We start from the raw sequence: 23110 nt of genomic DNA, 5'->3' as shown, positions 1-23110 counted from the left end.
TCATTACTTTCTGAATGAGCCTAGCATTATCAAATGCCTTACTGAAATCCATATACACTGCATCCACTGCTCTACCTTCATCAATGTGTTTTGTTACATCCTCAAATAATTCAATCAGTTTCGTAAGGCATGACCTGCCCATGACAAAGCCATACTGACTATCCCGAATCGATTATGTTTCTCCACAGGCTCATAAATCCTGCCTCTTAGGATCTTCTCCAATAATTTGCCCATCACGGAAGTCAGACTCACTGGTCAATAATTTCCTGGATTATCTCTACTCCCTTTCTTGAACAACAGAACAACATCTGCAACCTTCCACTCCTCTGGTACTTCACCTGTCCTCATTGATGATGCTAAGATCATCGCCAGAGTCTCAGCACTCTCTTCCCTCACTTCCCTCTGCAGCCTGGGGTATATCTCATCTGGTCCCAGTGACTTTTCTAAATTAATATTTTTCAAATGCTCCAGCACAGTCTCTTTCTTAATGCCTATATACTCAAGTATTTCAGTCCACCGTAAGTCATCCCGACAATTGCCAAGGTCCTTTTCACTAATGACTGCTGAAGTAAAGAATTCATTAAGTACCTCTGCTACTTACTCTGGCTCCATGCACATTTCCACTATCGCTCCTGACTGGTCCTATTCTCCCACGGATCATCCTCTTGCTCTTCACATTCTTGTAGAATGCCTGGGGTTCTCCTGAATCCTGCTCACCAAGGCCTTCTCATGGCCCCTTCTAGCACTCCTAATCTCAATCCCGAGCTCCTTCCTGGCACCCTTGTAATTTTTTAGAGCTCCAACGGTACCTAGTTTCTTGAACCTTTCTCTTAACGCTTTTATTTTCTCTTATCTAGATTTTCTACATTCTTTGTCCAGCATGGTTCTTTTACCCGACCATCCTTTCTGTGCTTCAATGGAACAAACCTTGCAGAACACCATGCAAATGTTCCCTGAACGTTTGCCATATTTCTGCCATGCTTTTCCCTGAGAACATCTGCTCCCAGTTTATGTTCCCAAGTTTCTGCCTAATAGCATATTCTCCCCACCACCACCAACACAATTAAATATTTTCACAAATTGTCTGCTCCTATCCCTCTCCAGTGCCATGGTGAAGGAGATAGAGTTGTAATCACTATCTCCAAAATGCTCTCCCACCGAGAGACCTGACAGCTGACCAGGTTCATTTCCTGATACCAGATCAACCACAGCCTCTCCCACAGTTGGCTTATCTGCATCAGGAAACCCTCCTGAACACACCTAACAAACTCCACCCCATCCAAACTCCTTGCTCTAAGGAGATGTTAAAATCACCCATCACAACACCCCTCTTATTATTGCACTGTTCCAGAATCTGTCTCCCTATCTGCTCCTCGATGTCTATGGGGGGGGGGAGGGTCTGTAAAAAAACAGCAGAGTTATTGCCCTTTCCTGTTTCTGACTTCCAGCCACAATGACTCCATGACTTCCTCCTTTTCTGTAAACATGATACTATCCCTGAATAGTTGTGCCACTCCCCCACCTCGTCTGCCTCTCTCCCTGTCCTTTTTCACACATCTAAAGCCCGGCACACTCAGCAGCCATTCCTGCCCGAGACATCCGAGACTCTGTAATGGCCACAAAATCCTCCAGTTCAGGTGCAACCCGTCCCACTTGTACAGGTCACCCCTTCCCCAGAAAAGGTTCCAAAGATCCAAGAACGCGAAACCCTGCCTCCTACACCATCTCCTCAGCCATCTGCACTACCTTCCTGTTCTGACCTTCACGAGCTCGTGGCAACAGGAGTAATCCGGAGATTACCACCGTGGAGGTCCTGCTTTTCAGCCTCCTTCCTAACTCCCTAAACTTACTGCGCATGACCTCAATCCCTCTCCTATCTCATTGGTACCAACATGTACCACGACCTCCAGCTGCTCACCCTCCCCTTCCAGAATATTCTGCAATCGCTCAGAGACATCCTGGACCCCAGCACCCAGGAAGCAACACACTATCCTGGTGTCTCTTTTCCTGCCACAGAATCTCCTGTCTGTCCCCCGAACTATCGAGTCCACTGTGACTATTGCTCTGTCTGACTTCACCCTCTCCTGAAATTCAGAGCTGACCACAGTGCTATTGATCTGGCTGCTGCTGCCTTGCCCAGACAGGTCACCCCCCTCAGCAGTATCCTACCTGTTGCTGAGGGGAATGGCCACAGGGGCACTCTACACTGACTTCCTTCTCCCTTTCCCTCTCCCGGTGTTCACCCATCTGCTCCCCGAATTCTGCACTCTGGGTCTAACACCTGTTCATAAGTCGTATCTATCAATTGTTCTGCCTGCTGGGTATTCCTGAGTTCATCCATCTCCAGCTCCAGCTCCTTTATGGGGTCTTTCAGGAGCTGGAATCGGCTGCAGTCATCAGGGAGACTATCCGGTTCCAGGAATTCCCACATCCTACAGGGGACCATAGAGAGGAGCTATAGGCAGGTAGTCACTCCAGGGCCTCGGGAGACAGAGAAGTGGGTAACAGTCAGGAGAGGGAAGGGCAAGAGGTAGATGCTGGAGAGTACCCCTGTGGTGGTCCCCCTGAAGAATAAGTACTCCTGTTTGAGTACTGTTGGAGGAGACGGCCTACCTGGAGGAGGCAACAGTGATCACGCCTCTGGGGCAGAGTCTGGCTCTGTGGCTCAGAACGGTAGGGAAAGGAAGAGGATGGCGGCAGTGATAGGGGACTCTATAGTTAGGGGGTCACATAGGCGATTCTGAGCACACAGAAAAGAAACGCGGATTGTAGTTTGCCTCCCAGGTGCCAGGATCCGGGATGTTTCTGATTGCGTCCACGATATATTTAAGTGGGAAGGAGAACAGCCAGAGGTTGTGGTCCATATTGGTACCAACGATATAGGCAGGAAAAGGGAGGAGGTCCAGAAAACAGACCACAGGGAGATAGGAAGGAAGTTGAGAAGCAGGGCCTCAAAGGTAGTAATCTCCAGATTACTGCCTGTGCCACGTGACAGTGAGTATAGGAATAGAATGAGGTGGAGGATAAAAGTGTGGCTGAGAGTTTGGAGCAGGGGGCAAGGATTCAGATTTCTGGATCATTGGGACCTCTTTTGGGGCGGGTGTGACCTGTATAACAAGGACGGGTTGCATTTGATTCTGACGGGGACAAATATCCTTTCTTTTCTTTCTTTTTCAATCTTTTTATTAAATTTCATATATATATAAGAAAAAACATAGCATGATAATGAATAGATTATAAATTCAATAGACTTGAAATTAATTAGTAATAGGATAATAATATCCTATTAAACATCAGTCAACAAAAGGTACATAAATCAATCAAGTCTATATAAATATATATGAAAAAAAACAAAAATAATCATCAAAAGAGAAAAAAAATTGAAAATATATAGAAGAAAATATATATTGAAAAAAATACTAAACTAAACTAACATGGGCAATAATAACAGTTTATAAGTATGTGATAGTGTCAAGAAAAAACTCCGGAACTCCATACCTGAACAAGGATAAGTAGAGAAAGGATCTGAAAAAGGCCAAATTAATTCATATGAAAATGTCGAATGAATGGTCCCCAGGTTTCTTCAAATTTAATTGATGAGTCAAAAACAGTGCTTCTAATTTTTTCCAAACTCAGATAAGAAATAGTTTGAGAAAACCACTGAGATGTGGTAGGAGGATTTACTTCTTTCCAGTTTTGTAATATAGACCTTCTGGCAATTAATGTTACAAAAGCAATCATTCGTCTGATTGAAGGGGAAAACTGATTACCATCTTCATTTGGCATACCGAAAATTGCAGTAATAAAATGGGGTTGTAAATCGATATTCCATACTGAGGAAATGACATCAAAAATGTCCTTCCAATAGTTATGTAAAGTGGGACATGCCCAAAACATGTGGGTCAATGAAGCCACTTCTAAGTGACATCTGTCACATTGAGGATTGATATGCGAGTAGAATCGAGCAAGCTTATCTTTAGACATATAAGCTCTATGTACAATTTTAAATTGTATTAAAGCATGTTTAGCACATATAGAAGAGGAATTAACCATTTGCAAAATTTTTTCCCATTTATCTGTTGATATATTATATCGAAGTTCTTTTTCCCATTCTTGTTTAATTCTGTCTGATATTTCTGGTTGTATCTTCATAATCATGTTATAGATAAAAGCTACTAATCCCTTCTGGCAGGGATTAAAGGTGAAAATCAAATCTGAAAAATCCAATGGAGTTGAATTGGGAAAAGATGGAAGAATTTTGTGTAAGAAATTTCTAATTTGTAAGTATCTAAAAAAATTAGATTTAGGTAATTTAAATTTGTTAGAAAGTTGATCAAAAGACATCAAAGTACCTTCAAAAAAAGATCACGAAAACATTTTATACCTTTCCTTTTTCATATGCTAAAAGCTTGATCTGTCAATGAAGGTTTGAAAAAAAAATTAAATAAAATAGGGCTGTCAAGAACAAAGTTTTTCAGATTAAAAAATTTACGAAATTGAAACCAAATTCGTAGTGTATGTTTGACAACAGGATTAGATATCTGTTTATTGAATTTAACTAAATCAACAGGAAGAAAAGAACCAAGAACGGAGAATATAGAATATCCCTTTACCTCACTACATTCCAAATTTACCCACTGTGGACACAATGGTGAGTCCAAATCTAATTTCCAATACGTTAGGTTACGAATATTATTCACCCAATAATAAAATCTAAAGTTAGGTAGAGCTAGACCACCATCTTTTTTTAGATTTTTGTAATTGCCTTTTGCTTAACCTGGGGTTTTTATTTTGCCACACAAATGAGGAAATTTTTGAATCAATGTTGTCAAAAAAAGATTTAGGAATAAAAATTGGTAAGGCTTGAAATAAATATAAAAATTTTGGTAAAATCATCATTTTAATAGCATTAATCCGACCAACTAATGATAAAAATAAGGGAGACCATCTTGTAGTAAGTTGTTGAATTTGATGAAGCATAGGTAAAAAATTCAGTCCAAATAAATCTTTATATTTCTTGGTGATTTTTATACCTAAATAGATAAAGTTATCAGTAACAACTTTAAATGGCATCCTGTCATTCAATAAGGTTTGCGCGTTTAAGGGGAATAATTCACTCTTATCTAAGTTTAATTTATAACCAGAAAAACTACCAAATTGAGCCAACAAGGATAAAATAGTGGGAATAGACCTATTAGGATCAGAAATATATAACAACAAGTCATCAGCATAAAGTGATAATTTGTATAACTTCTCATTACGGATGATACCAAAAATATTAGGAGATTCACGAATAGCAATGGCTAAAGGTTCTAATGCAATATTAAATAATAAAGGACTTAAAGGACAACCTTGTCTCGTACCACGAGATAATTGAAAAAAAGAGGATCTATAATTATTTGTAAGAACAGAAGCAACAGGTTTATAATATATTAATTTAATCCATGATATAAAATTAGGACTAAAATTAAAGTTTCTCAATGCATTAAATAAGTATGTCCATTCAACTCTATCAAAAGCTTTTTCAGCATCTAATGAGATAACACATTCTGGGGTTGTAGGTGATGAAGTATAAATTATATTAATCAATTTTCTAATATTAAAAAAGGAATACCGATTCCTAATAAAACCAGTTTGATCTTCTGAAATAATCTGTGATACTACCTTTTCTAATCTAATGGCTAAAATTTTTGTAAGAATCTTAGAATCTACATTTAATAATGATATAGGGCGATAAGATGCACATAAAGTAGGATCTTTATCTTTTTTAAGAATTAGAGAAATAGTAGCTTCATAAAAAGATTGAGGTAATCTCTTCTTAACAAACGCATCATTAAAGATTTCACATAGCCAAGGAGAAAGCAATAAAGAAAAAGTTTAATATCCTGGCAGGTAGGTTTGCAAAGGCTCTGCGGGGGAGAGATAAAATAGAATTGCCGGGGTGTGGGAACCAAACTGAAGTGACAGAGGAAAGGGAGGTTGGGTCACAAATAGAGAAAGCTTGGATACAGTGCAAAAGGGAGGATAGGCAGGTGATAGAGAAGGGATGTGCTCAGACCGATGGTTTGAGATGTGTCTATTTTAATGCGAGCAGTATTATGAATAATGTGGATGAGCTGAGAGCATGGATCAGTACATGGATCTATGATGTTGTGGCCATTACAGAGATTTGGATGGTGCAGGGGTAGGAATGGCTACTTCAAGTGCCAGGCTTTAGATGTTTCCAAAAGGACACGGAGGGAAGAAAAAGAGGTGGGAGCATGGCACTGCTGATCAGAGATAGTGTCACGGCTGCAGAAAGGGAGGAAGTCATGGAGGGATTGTCTATGGAGTCTCTGTGAGTGGAAGTTAGGGAGAGGAAGGGGTCAATAGCTCTACTGGTTGCTTTATTTAGACCATCTAATAGTAACAGGGAGCAGATACAGAGACAGATTGTTGTGGTGGGAGATTTCAATTTCCCAAATATTGATTGGCATCTCTCTAGTGTGAGTGGTTTAGATGGGATAGAGTTTGTTATCTGTTTTCAGGCAGGTTTCTTGACACAATATGTAGATAAGCCGACAAGAGTACTTCATCTGGTGTTGGGAAATGAACCTGATCAGGTGTCAGGTCTCTCACTGGGGAAGCATTTTGGAGATGGTTATCACAATTCTATCTCCTTTACCACAGCACTGGAGAGGGATAAGAACAAACAAGTTAGGGAAGTGTTTAATTGGAGTACAGGGAAATATGAGGCTATCCGGAAGGACTTGGAAGCATAAGTTGGGAACAGATGTTCTCAGGGAAATATACAGCAGAAATGTGGCAAACATTCAGGGGATATTTGCGTGGAATTCTGCAGAGGTACATTCCAATGAGACAGGGAAAGGATGGTAGGGTACAGGAACCATGGTGTACAAAGGCTGATGTAAATCTAGTCAAAAAGAAGAGCTAATGAAGCGTTCAAAAAACTAGGTAATGATAGAGATCTAGAAGATCATAAGGCTGGCAGGGAGGAGTTTAAGAATGAAATTAGGAGAGCCAGAAGGGACGATGAGAAGCTCTTGGCCAATAGGAATAAGGAAAACCCCAAGGCATTCTACAAGTATGTGAAGACCAAGAGGATAAGACATGAGAGAATAGGACAAATCAAGTGTGACAGTGGGAAAGTGTGTACGGAACCGGAGGAGATGGCAAGGTACTTAATGAATACTTAGCTTCAGGATTCACTATGGAAGAGGATCTTGGCGGTTGTAGGAATGATTTGCAGTGGACTTAAAAGCTTGAGCATGTAGATATTAAGGACGAGGATGTGCTGAAGGCTTTGGAAGGCATTAAGTTGGTTAAGTCACTGGAACCAGACTAGATGTACCCGAGGCTACTGTGGAAACAAGGGAGGAGATTGCTGAGCCTCTGGCAATGATCTTTGCATCATCAATGAGGACAGGAGAGGTTCCAGAAGATGGGAGGGTTGCGGATGTTGCTCCCTTATTCAAGAAAGGGAGTAGCAATAGCCCCAGATATTATAGAACAGTGAGTCTTACTTCAATGGTTGGTTATTTTATAGAGAAGATCCTAAGAGGCAGAATTTATGAACATTTGGAGAGGCATTATATGATTATGAATAGTCAGCATGGCTTTGTCAAAGGCAGGTGGTGCCTTACGAGCTGATTGAACTTTTTGAAGATGTGACTAAACACATTAATGAAGGTAGAGCTGTATATGGATTTTAGCAAGGCATTTGATAAGGTACCCCATGCAAGGCTTACTGAACTCAACTCCATTGCCAATAGATTTATCTATTTCTGCACTTCTTGGCTCTATACTCCCTAGTAGTTAGTCTAGACTAATTATTAATCCTCTTGTTAGAGACACTATGGGCTCAGTTTAGGAAATTTTATGGTTTCTATGGTTTTCCCTTTTCTAGTCCTATCTTACATAATCACCTTTTTTTTTACCTACTATGTATGATTCAACATTCCATGATTGGTATAGGAAGGGCATTAGACACTTTGAAGATCTTTTTATCGATAATCGCTTCGCATCTTTTCAACAGCTCTCTGCTAAGTTCAATCTGCCTAATGCCCATTTTTTTAGATATCTCCAAATTAGACGCTTTATTAATCTTTTAATTCCTAACATCCCTGAAATGACTGAGAAAAAAATTATGGATTTATTTCTTTCTATTAATCCACTGGGTAAAGGTTTAATATCATTTATTCGTGATAAATTAGCATTCTTACGGCGTGCCCCTGTGGATAAAATTAGAATGGCTTGGGAGCATGATTTAAGTATCTCTTCATCTGATGAGATTTGGGACTCGATTCTCAAATCGGTTAATTCAACCTCTCTCTGTTCTCGCCATTGCCTTTTACAGTTTAAGATTGTTTATAGAGCCCATATGTCCAAATCCAAATTATCTCGATTTTACCCTAATATTAATCCTCTTTGTGATAAATGCAAAAGGGGCGAGGCCTCACTTATTCATATGTACTGGTCCTGTCCTAGCTTAGAGTAATTTTGGAAAGACGTCTTCATAACTTTATCCTGTATTCTGAATCACCGTTTAGAACCTAACCCTTTAATTGCTCGGTTTGGTTTTTTGGGTGAGACAGATATACGTTTGAGTTCGACTAAGTGTCGAATATTATCTTTTGCTTCTCTCCTGGCTAGGCGTTTAATCCTCCTTAGATGGAGAGATGTTGCCCCGCCCACGCATGCTCAATGGCTTAATGATATTATGTCCTGCTTAGACCTTGAAAAAATTCATTATTCAGTTCTTAATTCGGATATAAAGTTCCATAAGGCCTGGGGACCTTTCATTGAGTACTTTCATAACCTTCCTCTTAATTAAGGTTTTTTTTTCGGTCCCTTGCTTTCAGCTCTTTTTTATGGTAGTAGGCATTATTATCTTCTGTTGCTAAGTGTATTTACAGTTTTGGGGGTTTGAATGTCCTGATTTATATTCTCTATATTGTGTTGTGGTTGGTCTGGAGTTTTTTTGTTGTTGTGGGGCTTGGGGAGGATACTAACTTTACATGACTTCAATTTGGGTGCTTTTTCAATTATTTTTTTTTGTATTTTATTATTATTGTATGTTTATTTTTGCACTATTAATTTTCTTCATTTTGGTTTGGGGTTTTTTCTTATCTGTAGTGCTGTAGAAAATGTATAAAAAACCAATAAAAAAAAGGCTTACTGAGGACATAAGGAGGCATGGGATCCAAGTGGACATTGCTTTATGGATCCAGAACTAGCTTGCTAAAAGAAAGCAAAGAGTGGTTGTAGATGGGTCATCTGCATGGAGGGCGGTGACCAGTGCTGTGCCTCAGGGAGCTGTTCTGAGACCCTTACTCTTTGTGATTTTTATAAATGTCCTAGATGGGGAAGTGGAGAGATGGGTTAGTAAATTTGCTGATGCCACAAAGGCTGGAGGTGTTGTGGATAGGGTGGAGGGCTGTCAGAGGTTACAGCGGGACATTGATAGGATGCCAAACTGGGCTGAGAAGTGGCAGATGGAGTTCAACCCAGATAAGTGTGAAGTTGTTCATTTCGGTAGGTGAAATATGATGGCAGAATATGTTATTAATGGTAAGACTCTCGGCAGTGTGGAGGATTAGAGGGATCTTGGCATCCGAGTCTGCAGGACGCTCAAATCAGCTGCGCGGGTTGACTCTGTGGTTAAGAAGGTGTATGGGGTATTGACTTCATCAATAGTGGAATTGAATTTACAAGCCGAGAGGTAATGTTGCAGCTATATAGGACCCTGCTCAGACCCCATTTAGAGTACTGTGCTCAATTCTGGTCACCTCACTACAGGAAGGATGTGGAAACCGTAGAAAGGGTGCAGAGGAGATTTACAAGGATGTTGCCTGGGTTGGGGAGCAGACCTTATGAGAATAGGTTGAGTGAACTCGGCCTTTTCTCCTTGGAGTGACGGAGGATGAGTGGTGACCTGATAGAGGTGTATAAGATGATGAGAGGCATTGATCGTGTGGATAGTCAGCAGGTTTTTCCCAGGGCTGAAATGACTAGCATGAGAGGGCATAGTTTTAAGGTACTTGGAAGTAGGTACAAAGGAGATGTCATGGTTAAGTTTTTTTACACAGAGAGTGGTGAGTGCGTGGAATGGGCTGCCGGCAACGGTGGTGGAGGCGGATACGATAGGGTACTTTAAGAGACTCCTGGATAGGTACATGGAGCTTAGAAAAATAGAGGCTATGGGTAATCCTAGGTAGTCCTAAGGTAAGGACATGTTCGGCACAGCTTTGTAGGCAAAGGGCCCGTATTGTGCTGCAGGATTTCTATATTTCTATCTTTCTATTCCACTATCATATCTGCCACCCTGCCTGCACTGTACGATGGGTAACAAAGACCAGATCGTTTAACCTGTTTCTTTGGCCTCAGCCTCTTCTTACCAAAGCCAGACAACTCCTACCCTCATCGCTGACCTACTTCCCAACAATGGCCAACACCTTCTGGACTTTTACTTCATTTGCAGTGCTCTGCTCCCTACGCTGATCAGACCTCTGGAATGTTCGAACGCCTGTCTCCTCCTTCATCGCTACGGGTTGGGATGAAATTCTGGGACTGACCATGGGGATCAGCGTTCCCTTAGATGATCCCACAACCAATTCCTGAGCTGTGGACCATCCTGCATCCATTGTTTCTCCACCCACCACCCCCACAACTGTCTACAGCTCCCTCTCAGCACCTCTCCTCCCTCCAGTCTCCATCTTGTATCCCAGACCTCTCTCCCATCCCCCCACCTACAAACTCCCTCCTCCTCACTCCCCTTTCTTTGCCCATCACTCTCCCTCCTCTCCACTTTCCCACTTCCCTCCACCCCACTCCTTCCACTCCTACCCCTCCACTCCACCCCATTCCCTTCCTCCCCACCGTGGCCTTTACAATGTTTCCCTGCTCCCCATGTGTGTCAGGGCAGACTGGGTTGGGTGGTTCTGCTCACCTCATTGTAGGAAGGATGTGGAAGCTTTCGAGAGTGTGCTCAGGCTTTTATCACTGGAGTGAAGGAGGATGAGAGGGGACTCGATAAACGTGTGAAGGATGGGACGAGGAATGGATCGAATGGACAGCCAGCTATTTCTCCCCCAGGACGGATGTTGCTAGTACCACGGGCTATAATTTTCAAAGCTAAGTTTTTCTCTTTATATTTTTTACACACAGAGTGGTGGGCGCATGGACGTCCTGCCAAGGGTGGTGGAAGATTCAGATATTTTAGGGGTATCTAAGAAACACTGAAATAAATATTGACATTATCCACACTGGTTCAGGAGCCTGATGGTTTGAGGGGTAGTGTGGGAGCTAAGGCTCCTGTACCTCCTTCCCGATGGCAGCAGTGAGAAGACAGCATGGGCTGGATGGTGGGGTCCTTGATGATGGATGCTGCTTGTAGATGTGTTTAATGGTGGGGAGGGCTTTTCCTGTGATGGACTGGGCTGCATCCATTACTGTTCTGATTTTGGTCATTGGTGTTTCCATACCAGGCTGTCACGCAACCAGTCAGAAATAGTCTCCACCACACATCTATAGACGTTGGTCAAAGCTTTAGGTGACAGACTGAATCTGTGCAAACTTCTCAGAAAGTCAAGGAGCTGCCATGCTTTCTTTGTAATGACACTTACATACTGGTCCCAGGACAGATCCTCTTATCGTACAAGATGTCTGTTCAAGAGTCTGATGACAGTGGGGGCAGAAGCTGTACTTGAGCCTGGTGGTACGTGCTTTCAGACTTCTGTATCTACTGCCCGATGGGAGGGGAGATGAGAGAATGTCCGGGGTGGGGTATTTGATTACTCTGGCTGCTTTACTGAGGCAGCAAGAAGGGTAAACAATGTCTGTCTGTACTTCTTGTCACAGTAATTCTAATATTCTAATAATGTGTTTTAATGATCCGATAATAATCAGTTTATAATAATAAATTATAACTGAAGACACAGCAGATTTCTATTGAGATCATTGTAACTGGTTGCATCACTGTCTGATATGGAGATACCAAAGCACAAGATTGAAAAAAACTACTGAGGGTTGTAAACTCAACCAGCTCCATCATGGTCACTGGTCTCCCCACCATCGAGGGCATCTTCAAAAGCCCTGGACTCCTCCACATCCCTCTCCATAAACTCGAACCTGATGACTAACTTCCCACTCTGCCCCAATACCATCTCTACAAACTTATAAAAACAACTAAACCTGAGGCATGATGTTGATGGAGAAATCAACACTCCCCAGACACCATCTTGACCATCGATTGTACAACACACCCCAGACAGCATCTTGACCATCGATTGTACAACACTCCCCAGACACCATCTTGACCATCGATTGTACAACACTCCCCAGACACCATCTTGACCATCGATTGTACAACACACCCCAGACACCATCTTGACCATCGATTGTACAACACTCCCCAGACACCATCTTGACCATCGATTGTACAACACTCCTCAGACATCATCTTGACCATCGATTTTACAACATTCCCCAGACACCATCTTGACCATCGATTGTACAACACTCCCCAGACACCATCTTGACCATCGATTGTACAACACTCCTCAGACATCATCTTGACCATCGATTTTACAACATTCCCCAGACACCATCTTGACCATCGATTGTACAACACACCCCAGACACCATCTTGACCATCTATTGTACAACACTCCCCAGACACCATCAATCACTGTCATGGGGCTGCTGGACTGATTTACACGTTCCTACACCATATCTTCTGAATAATTGTCTATTGGTGTTCCAACCATTGCAATTCTAACAGAAACATCTCACAGGTTAATTTTTTATGAGAGAACAAAGGATGTTTCATTATGACAGATTCATCAATGTAAATTGGTCAGTGGATGTAAATAATCTGGAATGGGTTGGGAGGTGGTGGGTGGAGAGATTCCATCAACATTACTGAAGATTTATTCTGGGTAACACACAGTGACACAATCATGAAGAAGGCACACCAGAAGCTATATCTCATTTGGAGATTGAGGAGATTTGCCTTGTTACCAAAGACTCCAGCAAATTTCTACAGATGTACCGTGGAGAGGATTCTGACGGGTTGTATCACTGTCTGGTGTGGAGGGGCCACTGCACAGGATCGGAAAAAGCTGCTGAGGGTTGTAAACTCAGCCAGCTCCATCATGGGCTCTATCTTCCCCATCATCGAGGACATTTTCAAAAGGAGATGCATCAAAGATTAAAGTTCAGATTAAATTTATTATCGATGCACTTGTTTATTACTGTAACGAACACGAGAAAATCTGCAGATGCTGGAAATCTAAAGAAAAACACACAAAATGCTGGAGGAATTTAGCAGGTCGGGCAACATCTGTGGAAAAGAGTAAACTCTCAATGATTCAGACCAAGACACTTCTTCAGGACCAAGAGGGAAGGGGGAAGATGCCTGAATTAAAAGGTGGGGGTAGGGGAGAGATGTTGGCTGGAAGGTGACTGGTGAAGCCAGGTGGGTGGAAAAGGTCAAGGGTTGAAGAAGAAAGAATCTGACAGGAGACCAGAGTGGACAACAGGAGAAAGGAGAGGAGGATGTGAACCAGGGGTAAGTAATAGTTCGGTGAGAAGAAATAAAAGGTCAGAGTGGAGAATAGAGGAAGTAGGAGGAGGAGGAGGAGGGGGGAATTTTGTTCAGCAGAAGGAGAAATCGATATTCATACCAGCAGGTTAGGGGGTACAGAAGGAATATAAGGTGTTGCTCCTTGACCTTGAGGGTGGCCTCATCTTGGCACAAGAGGAGACCATGGATCAACATGTCGGAACGGGAATGGCAATAGTCATTAAAGTATTTGGCCATCAGGAAATCCCGCTTATGGTGGATAGTGCGAAGGTGCTCGAGAAGCTGTTCCCCCAACTTACGACAGGTCTCACCATTGTAGAGGAGGCCACACCGGGAACACTGGACACAACAGGCAGCAGATTCACGGTTGATGTGTTGCCTCACCTGTTTGGGGCCCTGAATGGAGGAGAGGGAGGAGGTGTCGGGGCAGGGGTAGCACTTAGGGTACTTGCAGGGGTAAGTGCTGGGAGGGGGATTAGTGGGAAGGGATGAATGGACAAGGCAATTGTTGAAGAGGCGACCACTGTGAAAAGCAGAGGGGTGGTGGGGGGGGGGGGGGGAGGTAAAGATATGTTTCGTGATCTGATCTCTTTGGATATGGCTGACGTTTCAGAGCATAATTTGTTGGAGAGGGAGGCTGATGGTGGTAGATGAGGACAAGAATGACTCGATCACTATTATGACGGTGGGAAGGTAGAGTGAGTGCAGATGTATGTGAAATGGAGGAGTTGTGGGTGAGGGAGGGGAAACACTGTTCTTCAAATGAGGACATCTCTGATGTCTTGGAATGGAAAACCACAACCTGTGAACAGATGTTACAGAGCTGTGGAGGTGCATCTTGGGTCAAGATGAGGCCACCCTCAATGTGGAGGAGCAACACCTTATACGGGTAGCCTCCTACCTATTCGTATGAATATCGATGTCTCTTACAGTAAGCAAAATTTATACCCCACCCATCACCAGCGTCCAAATCTGTCCACTGAAATACAGACATTCCCCTATCCTTTGCTCTGTAATACCTCTAACCTTCACTCTCAAATCCCTCTCCTCACATCTCCCTCCCGGCATTCACTCTGTCTGCATCACTCTCTTTTCAGTCTCTTCTTCCCTCCCCCCAATTGGAGCGTCACTCTCACTGATCTCTCTGCCCAACTCTCCTCACACAATCATCACTTTCTCTTCACTCACCTCATTCCTCCCAATCCAGCATCCCACCTCTCTCCCCATCCCTCTCTCCTGTGTGTTTTCACCCATTTCCTCCTGTCCACGTAGTGAATTACTCAATTCCCACTGCAGTTGTTTCTATGCCTCATCAGACACCGTGTAACTCTTCACAGTCATTCCTCCCTTCCTCTGTGACCATCCTCCTCTCTCACCTCCATCACTCCTCCCCTCCCTCCAGTACCACTCAGTCACTCCACACCTCTCCACTCATTCCTCCCAGCCTACTCTCTCCAACCCCCAACAGAGCCTCATCCCTCACGACTCACCAAACCCAACCCAACAGACAGGAGAGAGGAACCACTGACTCCATCATTCACGCCCCTACCCACAATGCACTGTACATCCGGTAGGTGAACTGGTCCATGGGAGGTTCAACCCCACAGAGTGACAGAGACTGAATGAACACAGACTGACATGAGACTTGGTACCTGAAGATGTGTCTCCCGCTGGGACAGAGGACAGTTCCTGGGTGTGTTCTCCAGTAGACATTCCTGTAGACTGTTCCAGTGTTGAAGTCTCCAGGCCTGGAACAAAGTAACACAGACATGGGAGATTGACAGACCTTAAGCATCACAACAGGGACAAGCAGTTGTACAGACGAGCGTTTCTCCGGATGCTGGGAATCCAAAACAATTCACAGAAAATGCTGAAGGTCCATCAGCATCTCTGGAGGAGAATAAACAGTCGAAGTTTTGGGCCAAATTACTTCTCCAGGACTGGAAAGGAAGGGGGCAGAAGCCCGAATAAGAAGGTGGAGAGTGTACAAGCTGGCAGGTGATAGGTGAGGCCAGGCAGTGAGAAGATCTCTGGGAATGTGATCAGCTGGGAGGTGATATGCGGAAAAGGTAAAGAGATGAAGCAGGTGAAATCCAAAGAGACAGGACAGTGGACAATGGATTAAATAGATGGAGGAGGGGGACCAGAGGGAGGAGATGGGCAGATGAGGAGAGGGGAATGGCTGAGAGGAGAGCCCGAATGGGAATGGAAAAAGAGGGAAGTGGGAGGGAGAAGAATTTACAGGATGTAAGAGAAATCGGTATTCATGCCATCAGGTTGGTGGTGACCTTGACAGACTATGAGGTGTTGCTCTTCAAACCTGGGGGTGGTCTCATCGTCAGAGGAGGCTGTGGACAGTCTTGTCAGAAGGGAATGGTAAGGAGAATTAATTTGGGTAGCCACCGGAACAAGAATTTAACAAAGAGGTCTCTAATTTGAAAAGAAACGAAAACCATCTAGTCACCATTCACCACCTCTCCCTCCCAAAGTTTCTGTGAGTGGACACGTCTCTCAGACAAAGCCCAGATGAATATCGAGGACCAAAGGAGGGAAAGATCGTTCTATTCATTGACCCTCACAAACCCCATCATGAATACCTGAGCTCAGAGACCCTGCTGGGCTGGTTGTCAAACCCAGACCAGGCTCTCCTGTCGTTGTTTCCTGGGCTTCCCAAGTTGTGTCTGACTGGGAATCTGTACCTGAGCTCACAGACCCTGCTGGGCTGGTGGTCAACCCTGGACCAGGCTCTCCGGTCACCGATCCCTGGCGTTCCTGAGTTGTGTCTGACAGAGGTTCTGCAATAAGTAAAGATACAATGGAAGGGTAAAGTAGTAAACAAGTTTTACATTCAATCAGGAAGGAACTCAATGGCAGGAACAGGAGGCTCAAGTCCAGGTTAAATCTGTCCTCTGAAATACACACACTCCCCTCTCCTTTGGTCTTTAATATCTCTACCCTTGTCTCTCAAATCCCTCTCCTCACATCTCCCACATTGCACCTCTCTCTCCACCCCTCTCACCCATTTTCTGCTGCCCACGTACTGAATTACTCATGACCAGAATCAACTCGTGCCAGAGCGAGGACCTGGACCCACTGTGATTTGCCTATCACAATAGCTCTACAAATCAAATCAAATTAAGCTTAATTATCATTCAAACCATACATGGATACAGCCGAACGAGACCACATTCCTCTGGGGACAAGGTACAAAATATTCAAAATAGCAAGCAAACATTCAAAAACACTGAGTAACAGAGTTCAGAATATCGAGCAAAGAAGCATCGCCACTTGAAAAGGAAATCATACACAGTCCAAGTCCCTGAGAGACAATGTCCAGCAGTCGATGGTACTGTCTCCCGGCAGTGTACAATCACACGCAATCCAGCCTGTCAGTCCACCGCTCAAACACGATAGGGCAGTGAGGGGTGGACACAGAGAAAGGGGAGGAGTGATGGAGGTGGGAGGGGAGGATGGTCACAGTGAGGAGGGAGGAATGACTGTGAGGAGTTACACGGTGACTGATGAGACATAGAAACGACCGGAGTGGGATTTGAGTAATTCAGTACATGGACAGAAGGAAATGGGTGAAAACACACAGGAGAGAGGGATGGAGAGGGAAGCGGGATGCTGGAGTGGGAGGAAAGAGGCGAGTGAAGAGAGAGTGATGATTGTGTGAGGAGAGTTGGGCAGAGAGATCAGTGAGAGGGAGAGGGATCAACTGGAGGGAGGGATGGAGAGACTGAAAAGAGAGTGATGCAGACAGAGTGAATGCCGAGAGAGGGGGATGTGAGGAGAGGGATTTGAGAGACAAGGGTGGAGGATTGGAGGAGGGGGAACAGACGGAGATGATGGACAAGTGAGGAGAAGAGAAGGACCAAGATGGGAGCCGGAGTGGGGATGGAAATCGAGAGAAGTGTTAGGGGTGGAAATTACCGGAAATTACAGAAATCAATGTATATGTCGTCAGGATGGAGGCTCCCCAGAAGGAATGTGAGGTGTTGCCCCTCCATCCTGATTCTGGCCTCATCAGGTGAGTGCAGGAGTCCTTGGACAGACATGTGGGAACGGGAATGGGGAGTTGAATTGAAATGGGTAGCCAATGGGACAACAATTTGGAAAGGAGGTCTGTGATCTGAAGAGATACCAAAACCATCCAGTCCCTGTTCAGAAACTCTCCCTGGTGAATCTCTGTACCAGTCACTAGTCTCAGTCGAAGCACAGGTGAATATTTGGGGCTTCAATGATCCCCACCACAGTTACCTGAGCTCGCAGACACAGCTGGGAGGGTGGAGGGGGGGGGGGGGGGTTGGTCAAACCCTAATCAGGCTCTCCAGTCTCTGATATCCGGATTTCCTGAATTGTGTCCGACTGGGAATCTGTACCGGAGCTTGCAGACCCTGCTGGGGTGATGGTCAAACCCAGACTCGGCTCACTTGTCTCTGATCCCCACTAATTTCCTGTTTAATACCTCCAACCCTTGTCGGTCAAATCCATCTTGTCACGTGTCCCTCTCTCTGTCTGAATCACTCTCCGGTCAGTCACTCCTTCCTTCTCCCAGTTGGAGTGTCCCTTTCACTTATCTCTCGCCATCTCCTCTTCCCCTGTGCATCTTCCCGTCTCCCCCTCTCCTCGGACCCTCACCATCTCCCCCTCCCCTCAGACCCTCACCATCTCCCCCTCCCCTCAGACCCTCACCATCTCCCTCTCTCCTCGACCACTCCCCATCTCCCCCTGTCCTCTGCCCATCACCTCAGCCACGCACCATCTCCCCCTACCCTCGGCCTCTCCCAATGTCCCCCTCCCCTCTGCCCATCTCCCTCTTTCCCTCTCCCTCTCTCCCTCCCCTCGCCCCTCCCTTTCTACCCCACACCTGGGGTGGAGATATGACGTGTAAGACCCTGATTGGAGAGAGTTCTGAGCATGCGCAGAAATCTGAGAAAGATCGAGAAACATCGAGAAGCCTGGCCCTGTGAGACTCGTGTGGTTTTGCTGCTGTTGTCAATGAAATTCTATTCTTCCAGAATATGTTTCGTTATTAGAAACCCCCGGGACGTATGAATATAAAGACCATGACATAGTGTCAGAAGTTGGTCTGGAAATATCAAACGTTTTCTCCGGGAGAATCGAAGACAATCGGAAAAAACTGAGTTTGTGTTGTTTTGGTGTTTGCGAACAGTTTTACAAATGGAGGGGCTGCAGTCGCCACCGACACTTCACTTGTTGTGGAACCGGAGAAAACTTAAACAACATTTTGAGATTTATGTGTCGGAGATCGGAGCAGATAAAATCAGGCCTCTCCCTCTTACCCCCTCCCCGTCCCCTCTGCCCCTCCCTTTCTTCCCGACACCCTCTCCCCTCACTCCCTCCATATCCTGTCAGCCTCACTCCACCCTCCCCTCACTCCCTCCATATCCTGTCAGCCTCACTCCACCCTCCCCTCACTCCCTCCATTTCCTGTCAGCCTCACTCCACCCTCCCCTCACTCCCTCCATATCCTGTCAGCCTCACTCCACCCTCCCCTCACTCCCTCCATTTCCTGTCAGCCTCACTCCACCCTCCACAAACTCCCTCAATTTCCTGTCAGCCTCACTCCACCCTCCCATCACTCCCTCCATTTCCTGTAGCCTCACTCCACCCTCCCCCCATTTCCTGTCAGCCTCACTCCACCCTCCCCTCACTCCCTCCATTTCCTGTCAGCCTCACTCCACTCTCTCCCCATTTCCTGTCAGCCTCACTCCACCCTCTCCCCTCACTCCCTCCATTTCCTGTCAGCCTCACTCCACCCTCCCCTCACTCCCTCCATTTCCTGTCAGCCTCACTCCACCCTCCCCTCACTCCCCCTATTTCCTGTCAGTCTCACTCCACCCTCCCCTCACTCCCTCCATTTCCTGTCAGCCTAACTCCACCCTCCCCTCACTCCCTCCATTTCCTGTCAGCCTCACTCCACCCTCCCCTCACTCCCCCTATTTCCTGTCAGTCTCACTCCACCCTCCCCTCACTCCCTCCATTTCCTGTCAGCCTCACTCCACCCTCCCCTCACTCCCCCATTTCCTGTCAGTCTCACTCCACCCTCCCCTCACTCCCTCCATTTCCTGTCAGCCTCAATCCACCCTCCCCTCACTCCACCCTCCCCTCACTCCCTCCATTTCCTGTCAGCCTCATTCCACCCTCCCCTCACTCCCTCCATTTCCTGTCAGCCTCACTCCACCCTCCCCTCACTCCCTCCATTTCCTGTCAGCCTCACTCCACCCTCCCCTCACTCCCCCAATACCTGTCAGCCTCACTCCACCCTCCCCTCACTCCCCCCATTTCCTGTCAGTCTCACTCCACCCTCTCCCCTCACTCCCTCCATTTCCAGTCAGCCTCACTCCACCCTCCCCTCAATCTCACTCCTCCCTCCATTTCCTGTCACTCTCTCCACCCTCCCCTCACTCCCTCCATTTCCTGTCAGCCTCACTCCACCCTCCCCTCACTCCCTCCATTTCCTGTCAGCCTCACTCCACCCTCCCCTCAATCTCACTCCTGCTCCCTCCATTTCCTGTCAGCCTCACTCCACCCTCCCCTCACTTTCAGTCCTGCTCCCTCTATTTCCTGTCAGCCTCACTCCACCCTCCCCTCACTCCCTCCAGTTCCTGTCAGCCTCACTCCACACTCCCCTCGCTCCCTCCATTTCCTGTCAGCCACTTCCTCACTCCCTCCATTTCCTGTCAGCCTCACTCCACCCTCCCCTCACTCCCTCCTTTTCCTGTCAGCCTCACCCTCCCGCCCCTCACACACTCCATTTCCTGTCAGCATCTCTCCCTCCATTTCCTGTCAGACTCACTCCACCCTCCCCTCACTCCCCCCATTTCCTGTCAGCCTCACGCCACCCTCTCCCCTCAAACCCTCCATTTCCTGCCAGGCTCACTCCACCCTACCCTCACTCCCTCCATTTCCTGTCAGTCTCACTCCACACTCCCCTCACTCTCACCCCTCACATCCTCCATTTCCTGTCACCCTCACTCCACCCTCCCCTCACTCCATATCCTGTCAGCCTCACCCTCCCTCCCCTCACTCCCTCCATTTCCTGTCAGCTTCACTCCACACTCCCCTCACTCCCTTCATTTCCTGTCAGCCTCACTCCACCCTCCCCACACTCCCTCCATTTCCTGTCAGCCTCAATCCACACTCCCCTCACTAACTCCATTTCCTGTCATCCTCACCCTCCCTCCCTCACTCCCTCCATTTCGTCAGCCTCACTCCACCCTCCCCTCACTCTCACTTCGACTGCCTCCATTTCCTGTCAGGCTCACCCTCCCTCCCCTCACTCCCTCCATGTCCTGTCAGCCTCACTCCACACTCACTTCACTCTTTCCATTTCCTGTCAGCCTCACTCTACACTCCACACACTTATTCCCCTCACTCCCTCCATTTCCAGTCAGCCTCACTCAACCCTCCCCTCATTCTCACTGCTGCTCCCTCCATTTCCTGTCAGCCTCACTCCACACTCCCCTCGCTCTCTCCATTTCCTGTCAGCCACACCCTCACTCCCTCCTTTTCCTGTCAGCCTCACCCTCCCTCCCCTCACACCCTCCATTTCCTGTCGGCCTCACTCAACTCTCCCCTCAAACCCTCCAGTTCCTGTCAGCCTCACTCCATCCTCCCCTCACTCACTCCAGTTCCTGTCAGCCTCACTCCACCCTCCCCTCACTCCCTCACTTTCCTGTCAGCCTCAATCCACCCTCCCCTCACTCCCTCCATTTCCTGTCAGCCTCACTCCACCCTCCCCTCACTCTCAACACTGCTTCCTCCATTTCCAGTCAGTCTCTCTCCACCCTGCCCTCGCTCTCAGTCCTGCTCCCTCCATTTCCTGTCAGCCTCATCCTCCCTCCCCTCACTCCCTCCATTTCCTGTCAGCCTCTCTCCACCCTCCGCTCACTCCCTCCATTTCCTGCCAGCCTCTCTCCACCCTCCGCTCACTCCCTCCATTTCCTGTCAGCCTCATCCTCCCTCCCCTCACTCCCTCCATTTCCTGTCAGCCTCACTCCACCCTCCCTTCGCTCTCTCCATTTCCTGTCAGACTCACTCCACCCTCCCCTCACTCCCTCCATTTCCTGTCAGCCTCACTCCACCCGCCCCTCACTCCCTCAATTTCCCGTCAGCCTCACTCCACCCTCTTCCCTCAAACCCTCCATTTCCTGTCAGCCTCACTCCACCCTACCCTCACTCCCTCCATTTCCTGTCAGTCTCACTCCACCCTCCCCTCTATCCCTCCATTTCCTGTCAACCTCACTCCACCCTCCCCTCACTCTCACCCCTCACACCCTCCATTTCCTGTCAGCATAACTCCACCCTCCACTCACTCCCTCCATTTCCCGTCAGCTTCACTCCACCCTCCAGTCACTCCTTCCATTTCCTGTCCGCCTCACTCCACCCTCCCCTCACTCACTCCTGCTCCCTCCATTTCCTGTCAGCCTCACTCCACCCTCCCCTCACTCCCTCCATATCCTGTCAGCCTCATCCTCCCTCCCCTCACTCCCTCCATTTCCTGTCAGCCTCTCTCCACCCTCCACTAACTCTCAACCCTGCTCCCTCCATTTCCTGTCGGACTCGCTCCACCCTCCCCTCACTCTCACTCCGGCTGCCTCCATTTCCTGTCAGGCTCACCCTCGCTCCCCTCACTCCCTACATTTCCAGTCAGCCTCACTCAACCCTCCCCTCATTCTCACTGCTGCTCCCTCCATTTCCTGTCAGCCTGACTCCACACTCCCCTCGCTCTCTCCATTTCCTGTCAGCATCACTCCACCTCCCCTCACTCTCACCCCTGCTTCCTCCATTACCTGTCAGCCTCACTCCACCCTCCCCTCACTCTCACCCCTGCTTCCTCCATTACCTGTCAGCCTCACTCCACCCTCCCCTCACTCACTCCATTTCCTGTCAGCTTCACTCCACCCTCCCCTCACTCCCTCCTTTTCCTGTCAGTCTCACTCCACCCTCCCCTCTATCCCTCCATTTCCTGTCAACCTCACTCCACCCTCGCCTCAATCCATTTCATGTCAGCTTCACTCCACCCTCCACTCACTCCCTCCATTTCCTGTCAGCTTCACTCCACCGTCTAGTCACTCGTTCCATTTCCTGTCCGCCTCACTCCACCCTCCCCTCACTCTCACTCCTGCTCCCTCCATTTCTGTCAGCCTCACTCCACCCTCCCCTCACTCCATTTCCTGTCAGCTTCACTCCACACTCCCCTCACTCCCTCCTGTTCCTGTCAGCCTCACTCCACCCTCCCCTCACTCCCTCCAGTTCCTGTCAGCCTCACTCCACCCTCCCCTCACTCACTCCATTTCCTGTCAGCTTCACTCCACCCTCCCCTCACTCCCTCCTTTTCCTGTCAGTCTCACTCCACCCTCCCCTCTATCCCTCCATTTCCTGTCAACCTCACTCCACCCTCGCCTCAATCCATTTCCTGTCAGCTTCACTCCACCCTCCACTCACTCCCTCCATTTCCTGTCAGCTTCACTCCACCGTCTAGTCACTCGTTCCATT

At 46.9% G+C, this 23110-nt stretch overlaps 1 protein-coding gene across 1 annotated transcript in view; it reads right to left on the bottom strand.

The window, feature by feature from the left end:
* Positions 1 to 23110, bottom strand: part of LOC132390553 (uncharacterized transmembrane protein DDB_G0289901-like) — a 263023-nt gene that overhangs the window by 33281 nt on the left and 206632 nt on the right. Inside the window, exons 9-10 of the mRNA XM_059963165.1 lie at positions 16183 to 16380; positions 15238 to 15333 (exon numbers count right to left, since the gene is read on the bottom strand). Coding sequence (XP_059819148.1) covers positions 15238 to 15333; positions 16183 to 16380 — 294 coding nt within the window. The remainder of the gene's footprint in view (positions 1 to 15237; positions 15334 to 16182; positions 16381 to 23110) is intronic.

Source organism: Hypanus sabinus, unplaced genomic scaffold (assembly GCF_030144855.1).
Source record: "Hypanus sabinus isolate sHypSab1 unplaced genomic scaffold, sHypSab1.hap1 scaffold_95, whole genome shotgun sequence".
NCBI lineage: Eukaryota > Metazoa > Chordata > Chondrichthyes > Myliobatiformes > Dasyatidae > Hypanus > Hypanus sabinus.
The sequence above is the reverse complement of the archived record's forward strand: the minus strand, read 5'-3'. Positions and strand labels throughout refer to the sequence as shown.